The sequence below is a fragment of the Photinus pyralis genome, unplaced genomic scaffold (assembly GCF_008802855.1).
Source record: "Photinus pyralis isolate 1611_PpyrPB1 unplaced genomic scaffold, Ppyr1.3 Ppyr1.4_LG6, whole genome shotgun sequence".
In the NCBI taxonomy this organism is placed as follows: domain Eukaryota; kingdom Metazoa; phylum Arthropoda; class Insecta; order Coleoptera; family Lampyridae; genus Photinus; species Photinus pyralis.
This window is the reverse complement of record NW_022170663.1, coordinates 26290327-26303225: the sequence shown is the minus strand read 5'-3', so window position 1 is coordinate 26303225 and position 12899 is coordinate 26290327. Positions and strand designations below refer to the sequence as shown.

Sequence of the window (12899 nt, the reverse complement as noted above, 5' to 3'; positions counted from 1 at the left end):
TATTAGAACAATTCAAAGGAAAATGGAAGCAGAGACACCACACATGATAAGTAAGATTAAGTTGGGAACTCTCAGGTGGCTCCATACTCAACGGAAAAACCGAAGACATGTCTCCAGGTGCAAGACCTCAAGGATCTGTTGATGTATTCCTGCGGATCTGACGCACGGAGGCTGGAAATTATAATAAAAAATCTCCTACGTCTTGCCTCTGCTTATCGCAGGCCAATTGTGAAGGGGTGGGAGATAGGCCTCGAGGCGATTCAGTTGCACCTACTCTAGTTACACCTGTCGTGTTTGATTAAATCAAGTTTTCACGTAAAATCATGGCCCATGCAAAAAATCAAGAAGGATTTAAGCTCGGTTCAGAGATTAGCTTCAATTTTGTTAATACTTTCGGTTGTTAAGAATAAACAAACAACAGCAAGAGCATCATCTGTTGACGCCATTTTTGCCCGAACACACAAACTGGACACTCAGAACAGTGTGGACATACGGTGGCGTTATTTTCTATTGGTAGTCCGCCATGTTTTAGCTAAATACACTGGATTTCTGGAAATTAACCTTAAAACAAAGGTGATGAATGTATCTTTGTTTATGAGTAGGCTGCTCTACCAATCCAACCCACGATACATTTACAACTAGTCATTCCCGAACCTTATACCTTGTCTTTATATAGTTACTGTACCTTAAGGCTAGCTTTTGTATATTCCGTAGTGTGACTTCATAATATATATAAGGAACAAATTTAATTACAATTAATTAACGGAGCTTAAATCATGCAATATTAAGTTGCCCTCCTCTTTCAATCTAAAAAAGACAGCTCTCGGATGCTGAAAAGATAATTAAAGTATCTACGGGAACGGCTACAAACGGCAAATTAGTTACAGTAACTTGATTTCCTTATCGGCGGCTAAAACGATGCTACAAATTAAAGCAATTACGTTTACCTTCTATTTCTAACTCCTAGAAAATATATAAATAAGTCTGGAACTACAATTTCTCGTAAAGAAGCACCCGTTTGAGTTCGTAGCTTCCATCAATGTAATAATATAATTCCTGTACGAAAACGGGTGCTTCGTTACATAACATTCCCTGTCTTGCAAATAAACTTTATTTGCGATCACGTAGTTTTAATTTCTACTATTGTTCGTATTTACCGTAATACTTTCCCAACTGTAAATTATCCTTTGTGGATAAAGATCACTAAAACCTTTAATTCGCGTTTAAAAATTCCGTTTATGTTCAATTCACAATTTTACGCGTTTGTTTTACACGTATTTAAACTTTGCTACTATAGGCTCACTCAAATCTCGATTATTAGAGTGTAACACCAATAGATAAAAAAGCACGATGATTTACAGACTTAACTTCGCTGCCAGTTTCGCGCTAATTGTCTATCGCGATTTGATGCGAATCTTCTCGAAGGTCAAAACCATTCCTTCATAAAATATAAAACCACTCGGTGCTAACTTAGAGCTGGTCGACTTAACTTTTCGGCTCAATGTAAACGCTCTCTTGGTTCGATGCTAATTCCCTCACGGTTCGACACGAATAACCAACGTACCCCTACTCTATTTTTTGCAGTAACAACCTTTCCGGGACGCAACTTTTTCCACCAATAAAAACTAATTTCTCCGTCCAACCAGAATGCTCGACAATTATAAATTTTCTCCACGTAGAGTGAACTCCTGTCGACATAGCTACGCAGGATCATCAATAGCAGCAACTAGAAAATAAACAAAATCTCCCTGTAATCTCTACTCGCATCATGTTCCACCACTTACTAACGCGTCGAGTTTTCACACGCATTTAAAAGTGAGGATCATATTTAAGGACCACTCACTCACATACAACATCGTAAAAATTTAAGTAAACTCAAATCAAATAAAATCCGTTAACGGCCTTCCATGGTCCATCGTTTTTAGCGAACGGTCAAAATTGATGATTAAGATGAGGTGATCAAAAATATTTTTTTCTGCGGGTCGTACTTCAGTGATAACATCGAAATATCTAGCTGTTTGGAAGTACCGCGATGAGTGAATGAACCGTGAGCGTCTGTGGACAGTTACAGTTCGCGTTTGATGTTTTGACACCACCATCAGTAAGATCGTGTCGGAGACTACCATATTCCCTTAGTCGGTACCCATTCACCCGCAATTCGCGACTGAAGTTTTGACTCCACCATCAATAAGAGCTTATCGGTGGCTACCGCATTCCCTTAGTCGGTGTCCGCTTCCGGCAATTCGCATTTTGGCGGATTTCGCCTTCACAAAATAGTACTCAATTTTTAGGGCACTTCTCATAGCTCGAAACACGAGAAAGAGAGACCGCGATTCGAGCTTTAAGAAACTTTTGCGGGCCTGAAGTCCTACCCCTCGATGACGTGCGCCTTGCGAAAGGTGGTTAGTTTTACTCCTAAGAAAAAAATCCTTCGCGCTGGAGTTGTGCGCGTTTACAAAATCTTTCCGACGACACCCATTTGAAAACAATCGGAACGCAACTGTAGAAGAAGATAGGAAAAAACTGAAAAATCACCACATTAGTATAACACGCCCGAAGATGGCGCCCAGATGTCGCCCTATCCCTAAAGTTTTTAATTACACGGCGCCGGTAGGTACATATACACTCCTCGTCTTTCTACAAGCGTTATTCTACGGGCCTGCATTTCTTGCCAGCCAACCAGCCAGGCAGCCAATCGGCTAAAGTGAGATTAAAAGCTACTTTTTGATAGGAAGCATGTAGTGTAGAACAAATCGAAAATTTTTGAAGCAAATGTAATATGTTCTTTGTTATTGGCTTTGTTTTATTAATAGATCAATAAAAACACAAATTGCGATTTGTCATAAAGCAAAACACAAACAAACCTGGGACTGGCTCAAACTACGATATAAAATAATAGAGGTGTATGATAGATTCCCTATCTTTAGTATAATTATTACAAAGTGAATACAGTTTTTTCAGCCGAAAAAACATGAGCAAATAGAAAATAAATTGTTAAAAGTTCCCACAAAAAACCTGCAACAGCATGTGTCTATCTTAAACCGTTTAGGAGTCATATGCATTTAAATTGGTGTATGCTTTTTCGCTTTTAGTGCACGGTTTAAGTGAGATCCCCTACGCGGCAGCCCATTTATTCATTTTTCGCTTTCAAATCAAACGAACGCGATTTTCGTAAGAAAACACCATAAAACTCCACCAGGGGATATGTAGTAATAACCGAGACGAAATTTGTCATCTACTTCTTCATGTACATACATTTCCAGAAACATCTGGCAACTCCTCGGAATTCCCAGAAAAATTGGTAGATTTACACAATAGATCTGTAAATTAACAAATAGCTCCTACTATTCCCTATCCAGAAGAAAAGTGTCTTTCCAGAAGCATCTAGGTCCACTTCTTTAGGCGATGTCTATGGTTGTCAAGGCACTTCCAACTCGGCACATTTTTTGGTATTTGCTGGACACGTTTAAGATGCTTTGGAAAACACTAACAGGCACTGTGAGCTTGCCACAATATTCCAGATCTCTATAGGGTGTTTTAGAGTATGTTATTATTGTTATAGAACTTTTAAACCCATGCCAGGGTTTTTAAGATTCTTTGCACGAGTCCGACTAAAAGATCCTTGTCAAAGTGAAAAGGGTAAAGAAATGGGTTGGTCATAAATAATAACGGTATTTGAAGAATAACGAAAATCGATGGCAATTTAATTCAAAAATATACAGTATAATAAATGGTTTCCAAACGGCACAAGTTGAAGGTGAAATTGCATATGAGTCTTACTGAAAATCAAAATTTAAATTCAAAAGTAATTAAGGAAAAGGGATTAACTTGTAGTCAGAAACATTCTTGCGTAAGAATAAAAATATCACCTTTGAACTAGCGGGTTGCAATTATTGAATTTCCCTGTAAACAGATTCGAATTTATTAGACGTAAAGTGTATCTTATGGTGAGAAAAGTCAAGTGTATATTATGTTCATGGTTATTCAAATAGGGGTACTTAAGAATGTCTCTTATCTATCTCTAGAAATAAAGGGGTACTAACGTTGTTCGATAAAAGGTAATTCTCAAACTTTTATAGGTAAAAACCAAACCCATGAAATAAAATGGAAATCTTTAAATCAATATTGTGGTTTTTAGAACCGCATTTTTGTTTGTCAGTTTTTGTCTGGAGTTTTGAAGTTTATACGTTTTAAGCTCAATCTACACTGTGCAGACTAAAGTTATTAAAAGCAACAAAAAAGCACTTCTTGTACATTTGACAGCATTTTTCACTCCCGCAATACTTTTTCGCTAACTTGCCAGCTTGACCGGCAGCTGCGCTGTGCAATGTACACTTACTGCCCAAGCAATTTCGTTTCTTGTGCAAACATAGGTGACAGTTGTGTAAAGTCACACTGCAACGCCCTTATTTCGCATTGTACCTACACCTTCACCCCTGTTTGTATATGAAAATTGCTACGTCGTGCATCGACAATAAGTTTTCGAAAACTACGCCCTTACAACGTTTTCGTAATGCTGGAATACCAATTAAGTTTGTTATAGCGCAAACACCGACATATGACAGCTAAACCCTTGTGCACCGTCGAGATAATAAGCCACGAAAACTACTAAAATGGGAGAGAAATCGCACGCTCGGCGTCGATAACGCTTAATTAAAAATGACAATCGCCCTAATTAATCTTTAGTACCTTTTCGAATGACTCCGAACTGACCTATCGATGCATCAGTTTAGGTTGCATTTACGTAATTTAATCATATAAACGCCCCTCGAACGCAAATGGTTTTAAACCGCCACGTAAGTTCACGATCGAGCTTCTCAAAGGAATTACGTTTGAGGAGAGGGTGAGGAGAGTCTGGGAAACGTACAAGCGAAATTAAGAACTTCCCCTTCGTGTAATTATTTTATTTCCCGGGAGATTTGAAGGTAAAGCGGACGTTCTTTATCAATTTAAAATGCCTTCGCCGACGCACCCCAAAAGGTATTATTTGGAAATCATCAAATGATTACTGACTGCTTTAGAATTCGTATGAAAACCTAAGTAATTTTATAATGAGATCATCAATTTGTTTGTAATCAAATTATGATACAATTCAAGAGCTCAAGATTTTATCAAATTTTCATAGTTTCGCGTCAGACAAATTCGTCGTTATAATTGAAGGTCGACTTACGCCGTTTTTTGGGATAAAGTGCATTGAAGATCATCATCAGAATCAGCAATTAACAAAATACCGTTTGAATTCAACAAAAAGAAGACCACAAACGCCAAGATCGTGCAAGTGTTTGAAAGGTAAGCGCTTTTTAATTGTCGTATGTGCTAATTGATTAACATTAAATTTGTTTAGATTAGATTTAATTTAGATAGTATTGGGGAAAATGGAGGTCGATTTTAGATTTAATATATTTGTAATTGCTTTTAAATGTTGTGAGGTGTGTTTACGAATGCAATAAATTTAGAGTCTCGTGTAATTTTGGCAAGCCGTGTGTGATTTTAAAAATGCTTCATTTTCAATTACGAATAGCGGGGTTACGTTTCAATTATTTTTTTAAGGGTCTGAAATTCTGCGTAACATTTTAGTATTTTGTGATTTTGAGTGGGTCATACAAGGTGGTTCACACAGAAAGATATAATGAAAATAAAATACGCCATCCTTTATTAACATAGCAGGATCGGCCCGTACAAAAATTGGGCGTTAATGCGCCCCTTCAAATTTACAATAATTAAACAAAAAATGGTAATTGACATAGTGGCTCGGTAATAACTAGCAGTCCATTTTAGAAAGTGCAAATTCCAGCTTACAATCTGCCGGACAATCTTACTTAAGTTACTTGCCAAGTGTTCCCCATGGTACGCTATATAATGCAAGAAGAATCAAGCTCTTAGATAGATCCTTGGCAACATTGCATTTTCTCTTTGTAGGTACCTTGCCCTGATACCACATTTTCGAGATAAACTTTGACATCGGCAGCAGATATATCTCTACCAGACGTGTTACCCCCCCCCCCCCTCTCTTTTCATAGTAAAGTAAAGTGACTTTTAAAAGATGTCTATGTTGAGCGCACTCCTAAAATGCGAAACATTTGATACTGCGATTTCTCGCTTTTCTATGGATTCGCCACCTTTTAAACACGAAACGCGCTTGAACGGTATAAACATGGAATTTTCTTGGCTATAGAGTTGAAAAATTGCTAGAGTGAATTAAAGGATGTAAAAATTTATCTCATGTTTTTCTCCGCTCGTAGATAAGAGTTGCGCTTATTGTTGAAAATTAATCACGAACATGATACAGTGTAATATTTTACACCTGCCTGCTTCAAAATCGTAGGAGCAGTTCACATATCTTGATGAATGCATCAAGAATACTATCTTATATACATTTTTTCAAATCTATTACGGTTTGCCTTTTATTTTGAAGTAAATCCTAGCGATCGTGATTTTCCTACAAGAAAATCCACTAGTGGAAGTGTAATAGACTAACTATACCTATATCCCGTTCTCTTACATTACATCGACCATAAACTGGATTCAATTTGTGCTTATACTAAAATAGGGAGTTCATACACCTCTTATTAAGAGAATCTTCCAAAACTTTTGCAATACCTTAGAAATGTTGGGAATATTCTTCGAATCCTTAGATATCTCCTTCGGAGTTTTTCTGTATTGCTTATTAATTTCCTTCCTACTCAGGAATCTTCTTTAAAATTCTTGTCTACAAAGCGTATAATTTTATCAGATATCATCTTCGTAGTCTATGTCGGAAACATTAGCAATTTTCCTTTTGAGGAAGCTTTGCAAATGTTCATATTTTCTTAGAAATAGTGACCTTTGAAGATGTATCACGATGTTTAAAATGTTTTTAGGGTCGCTCCCCTTCTGTCGAAAACTTTTTCAGGGAACTTTTTTTCAAATTGTGAAAATCCCCTCAGAGTGCTTCTTATATCATTAGACGTCAGTAGAAACCTTTCTCCCCATATTGTTCTTACTTCCCCTTCAGGAAATCAGTTCCCACTACATTTTTTGATTCCTTTGAATTCTGTTTTAAGTTTTTCAAAATTATGGGTTCTGATTACTCTTATCCAAATTTTTTAGACACGATTATTAGTTTTTGAGATTCGGCAGGAATTGCATATGGAGAAGGGCATGCCACCATTTTTTGGGCAACCGGTTACCATTTTGAAAACGTTGAGTATCCAAATTTGGATTTTGGTCGATTGCTAGATTATATGTGACCGGCCACCCGTTGCCTGAAGTTTTCCGTTCTCTTCGTCCCCTAGCTTCCGAAACCGACCGTCCTTGAGTAGGAGCAAGGATCAGCAACCTCCTGGTGGCGCTCGAGATTCCGTACCCGTACTTATGCATTTGATTTGTAGAGTAAAATCTAATACGATTGTGAGCAATTGAATATTTTGTGTAATTTTTCGGCCGATTAACATTTAATTTTTTGTTTCAACAAATTGCACCGTTCATTTTTTCAAACCACATTTTTGCGCGAACTACCGAAGTTCGTCGCACAGTGTCTAGTAACTTTTTCTTAACGCCTACTAACCCTACTAAAGTCAAAGAAGCTGTAACCCGCCAACGCCTTTGATTCTTTTCATACAATCTTGTTAGATAAATTGTACTGCTATGGAATATGGGGCGTGAATATCACACCTCCCCTTGCAGTTACTTAAGCTGTGGCACACCAGTGCATTTGAATCATCTGGTTAATGGTGGTATCCAACCAAAGAAATTAGTACATTGGGTTCCTCAAGGTTCAATCTTAGACCCTATTTATTCAGAATGTTATGTACATCAAGACAATGTGAAAATTCGTTTGAATTCAAGACAAATGATTATTATTTATTAATCAAAGCCACTGTGTGATTGACTTTCTACACTTAAGGTGCTTAGATAACGACTTCTAACATCAAAGAAACAAAATAATATGTAACGTAACGAAGCACCTGTCTCCCCCTTGACGGTTTCATACCCGAGGTTATGACCACACAGTACATTTGTGGGGGCGACCAGCTCGTCTGAACACCCGGTATCTAGAAGCTCTTTAAGTTGTATTTGTTTCGGGTCTAGGAGTTGAAGATCGAAGTTAAAGGTAATTTATTTAATTTCTTGGGTTGTGGTGCAGTCGCCTCTACCCTAAACCGAAGCCGCAATAAATCCGCTGTTTGCCACCGTTCCCGTCAAGATATTTTAATTATCTTTGTTGCGTCCGAAAGCTCTTGTCGTTTAGAAAAGAGAGAAAATTAATATTTTAGAATTTCTACCACGTTAAGTCATTGTTAGCAGGTTTTTGTAAATTAAAACGAGAATTAAAGAAAAAATTAAAACTGAGTCCATGTCCATGCAGCTTGAGAGAGATGACCTCGCCGGTTGATCCCAACATTCCAATTAACAATAGGTGCTAATTGGCCTACCGATTGTAGAAATTTCAATCCGGCCAATTAAATAAGTGGAATTAACAGTGTAGCTAAATAAATGTGTTGCAGAAAACATCATTCCACAGGTGTGGGGTACCAAACTAAGCGCTCTTAACTGTTTTGAATTTTGAGACCAATTACAGGTTTTTTGGACATCAGCAGGCAGCACAATTATATAAGAAGTTCTAATTTTTGGATGTAGTGAACCGAATACGCTGTCTGCCGGATTTTATAAAAGGAAAAAGCTTGATTTAGAGGGGATCTTTTACCTTTATGTGTTTTACCGAAATGTAAAAGAAATCTTTTTGCTATCTGCCTTTTGCATCGTTGCAAGTTACGGTTGTAAGTATCGTAATTAGTTGCGATTTTCCGTAAATTTATTTTGCATTTACACCGTTCAATTTTTGCTTTTACTTTAAGTTTACCACGCCGTATCTATGGCTGTTGCTCAATATCATTATTGTAATGCATTGTTACTTATTGTCCCATTAATTATAAAACGGGGGAATGCTTGTTTTAGTTTTTCTTAAGTGACTGTCGCCATTTGCCGAACTCGTCGGACTCCTGGAGTTGCCGTTTCCTCTGATTGAGTTTGCGAGAGACTTCCGAAACTGCTGCTACCGCAGATCTTGACTACAGGCAAGTCCGTACCCTCGGTGGTGCTCGAGTCGTTTCGCGGACATAGTATAATTTGTATTGTATTGTAATATAGTATTTATTAAACTGTAACTATTATTCCGATAATGCTTACTTAATTGTGCATGCCATTACTTACTATTAAGTTCGTCGCAAGCAAGAAACCGCACTAAAATGAACTTGAGTGCGATAAACAATTAGATTAAATCTTTGGAAACATTAGTAATAATCGGACGGAAAGGAACTAAAAACCACTAAAAAACAATGTGATATTTATAATTTATTTATAGCAAACTTTACATTTTTGTCAACATATTTATAAACAATTCCGATAGTGCAGTAATATCTACTATGGTTACAAAATGAAAGGCAAATTGCATTAACATCTAATAGCATTGTAAGGTTCAGCACGAACTTTGTGATTTTTCTTGACTCTTAGCTTTCCTCCACCATTGCGTCTGGAACCGACAACTCCGAGCTCAAATGGCACCGCCTTTAAAGTTTCCTGTTCAGCAGGTCTTCTAAAATGCAACGGGCGTATTTCAACGACCTTTTTAACATTTCTAGCAAACGGTTGAGAGGTTTCTTCACGTATAACGTCGACTCCCATTCTTGCATTAGTAACTATCTCCCTCCATATTTTCTTCTCTTCTACAATGCGCTTTCTAATTCTGCGCCGCAAAACTGGATCTCCTTTGCAGATCTTCATAAAGTACTTGCTAGCCAAAGCTGCATTCAACAACGACTTGTCGTCCAAATATCTACAACATAAACATACAGTTAGAAAAACGAAAACAATAAAAAATGTTAAACTTACCGAAAAATTTCAGCCAACATTTCCACTGGAAGCACACAGAGGGCGGGTAACGAGAAGGCTATTAACGAAAACATTCTGCACCACTACACAACTGCAATTGATGAAAGGTGCGGGGTGGAAAAGGTTTTATACTTTCTAACGAGATTCACACTAAGGGCTGCGCGCTCTATGATTGGTTGGTGGTGTGAAAGTCGCCTTTCACTTTCACTTTTACCACAAACTTTCCAATTTCCTGATTGGTTCGTTTTATCAGTGTATTCAAATTCATCATTCGAATTCTTCAACACTTTCCATTTCTTTGAATCTTTTCCATTCGTCACTTCGTTCTCTTAATTTTTTGGTTTGTTGAAATTCCTTAGATTTGTTACCGCCTTTTTGGATCAGTCATTTCAAGTTAATCAGATTCTTCCGTTTCTTACAATTCTTCCAGTTCTTTAAATTCTTCAGAAATTCACTTGGTCGGCTTTGGTAAATTTCCAAAATTTCTCTTTGGCTTTTTTTAAATTTCTTGAATCAGTTTTTTTTAACCTGACTTCTTGTATATCAGCAAATTTTTGTTTTTATGTACCTACACGTACGTAATTCTCACAAGAAAAATAATGATTGTTTGATTTATGAACATCAGTATTATACAGGGTCGCTGATAAGTCTGTAAACGGTCGATTACCGGGGACAATATACAACACTTCTGTCATACTTTTTAATAAATTACCTGTAAGTATAAGAAAATTATCAATCCTAAGTCTTAGGAAAATTCTTAAATGTGTATTAATTAAACATGCCTTTTATAGCGTAGCAGAATTTGAAAATTTAGAAGATTTAGATTTCAACAATATTGTGTGACTTCTGCAAATGTATATTTTTTTGTTACAAGTATGCAGTCAATATATATTATTATTATTATTATTATTATTATTATTATAAGGTATCGAAAAAAGGTAAATACAATAGTATTAAGGCTTGTAATGTCTATTAGGCAGTAATAATTTTGCAACACCCTGTCCATTATTCGATATTTAGATTCTTCCCTTCATTGTAAGCAAAATTTGTAGGAAGCATAATGTACCTAAATTCAATCGTTTCCGGGTTATAAAGTATTGAAAATAAACGCTAGTATTTTAAAGTTATTATATATATCTATATTCTGTGGCGTTAAAAATTGAGATGATTTTACTCCCGTCCAAAACATACAGTACATACCTAACGTTAAGAAGTAGCTACTTAAAAATCTGAGGGAAGATAATTTTTTGAACCAAACTTCTTCAGATATCATATGTGCATATTCTGCCTATCGGAAAGCAAACTTGTTTTTAAAAAATCACGTTTCTTTTGGCTGTGAGTAATTCAATTATTGTCTCAAAATTGTCCTATTTGACGGGACCTAATGCAAAGCTACTCCTCAAAACACCTGAAATAAGCAAAGATGAACTTTGTACATTCCTCTAACTTAACTTTTCTTTATTGCGTCCGATTATCCAGTACAATTCGAGGAAGATTCTTCAATCCTTTCAATGACATCAAGTACGGATAAGGGTTTCTATGATGCGCTTGAGAAAGTCCGGGATGCTCGTTTCTGAGATCGTCCTCGATTCTCTATAACAAGTGATCTTCAGCAACATCAGCAATTAGTTCCTATAAAGTACTACGAAAAGTAAACACCGACAGCACAAGATCCCCCACATATGAATAGAATCGCAGACGGGATTTCTCTTTCTTTCATAATTTCTCGACGGATTCACAATGTCACCAATTAACATTTTTACTATTGCTGTAACAGACGCGTTACTTCATAAAAAATAGGTACACATGCCACACATCGACAAGCGGTTTCTTTTAATTACCTACTTTTATCTACTTAACTTACTTTTGCAGATTAAACAACGCGTAGGTATCTATGTCGAAGAGGACGCGACGGGAGATTAAACTTTGCAAAAAAGTGAACCTCAAAATGACTTTCAGATCGCACCTTTCATATTTATGGACAAACTTTAATTAAATTAGGCGTTTCTTCAGAATTTACGACGCGTAAACCAAGCGCAATTAAAATTTTTACGTGCGCCATTTCCTTCCTGTCCAATTAAACTATTTGCGATAGATGGAAGCCGAACTCAAATAGCCGACCTCAGTTGTAATAGTTAATAACCACAATATGATTGTAAGTGCCTACAGATCGTGAAATTGTTGCTATAATTCATTCCCCTGTTGCTATTTTGCAACAAGCGTGGGTGTAGTTAAGTGACCTGGCACACCCTGCCATCCGTTGGTAAATACCCTTTGACATGCAATTCTTACTTGCACGTTACTATTTACCTTACATCACATTGCCCTAAATTACTCGATTTATACGCTTTTGAAAACGTAATTTCATTATGAGGATTAGTGCGCCATCTATTCCGAGCGTCGCGAATGTTGGTTGAAGCTATCTGCACACTTCTGAATTTCTATTTCCGTTTGCTATTGCACGAATAGAAATGGTGATGTTCTTTGCTTCGCAGTTTACTACTTCAATATACCGGGAATGCATGAAATACAAAAATTTGCCAATTTCGTTCTTATTAAATTGCAACCCAATTTTTAATTTTTGTTAATTGCTAACACAACAATTCCAAAGCCGCTTACGTGCGTGATTATGAAAATAATGTGCTAAAAAGGCTTTTTATATAGCATTTTTACTGCAGGTGCAATAAAAACGTAAAGTAACATGTAGTGATATGAAATAGGGTCAACTGATGATGATTAAGCTGTCCCGTATATGCACACAAAATCAGTTACCCTTGAGTTTCCTATGTTTCATACGTCGAAATTTCATGTACATTTTATGTAATGTACGTTATGAACTAGAGAGACCTAATAGTTGCCACTTTAAAGGCATCGATGCCATTATATGTGGAATTAATGTTATTAATGTCAGCAAAATCGACCCCATTAATTATATTAAATCCCTACATACAGGCACAGATTTAAATATGCTTAAATCTGTGATACAGGCTGATTCAAATTCGAGGGCTACATGGGGATCTCGGAAATTG

The 12899-nt window shown here is 36.7% G+C and overlaps 1 protein-coding gene across 5 annotated transcripts; it reads right to left on the bottom strand.

Annotated features, from left to right (window-relative positions):
- Positions 1-9320: 9320 nt before the first annotated feature.
- LOC116174087 lies at positions 9321-11809 on the bottom strand. Of its 5 annotated transcripts, none has more exons than XR_004146033.1 (4): positions 11735-11807; positions 11071-11638; positions 9871-10582; positions 9321-9814 (listed from the first exon to the last, which is right to left on the bottom strand). XR_004146033.1 is itself a non-coding variant. In XM_031491882.1 (3 exons), the coding sequence occupies exons 2-3, from the start codon at positions 9942-9944 to the stop codon at positions 9433-9435; spliced, it is 456 nt and encodes a 151-aa protein (XP_031347742.1). In that variant the 5' UTR covers positions 9945-11655; positions 11735-11809; the 3' UTR covers positions 9321-9432. The 5 variants fall into 5 exon arrangements, 3 of the variants coding, with proteins under 3 accessions (XP_031347742.1, XP_031347741.1, XP_031347743.1); XR_004146034.1 differs by having other exon boundaries at positions 9871-11463; positions 11517-11638; XM_031491882.1 differs by having other exon boundaries at positions 9871-11655; positions 11735-11809.
- Positions 11810-12899: the final 1090 nt, after the last annotated feature.

Excerpts from the sequence above, each read along its gene's own strand:
- LOC116174087 (XM_031491882.1), bottom strand. The coding sequence starts at position 9,944 with ATGTTTTCGTTAATAGCCTTCTCGTTACCCGCCCTCTGTGTGCTTCCA. Across the intron at positions 9,815-9,870 it reads ATGTTGGCTGAAATTTTTCG|ATATTTGGACGACAAGTCGT; the intron begins GTAAGTTTAACA and ends TTTATGTTGTAG.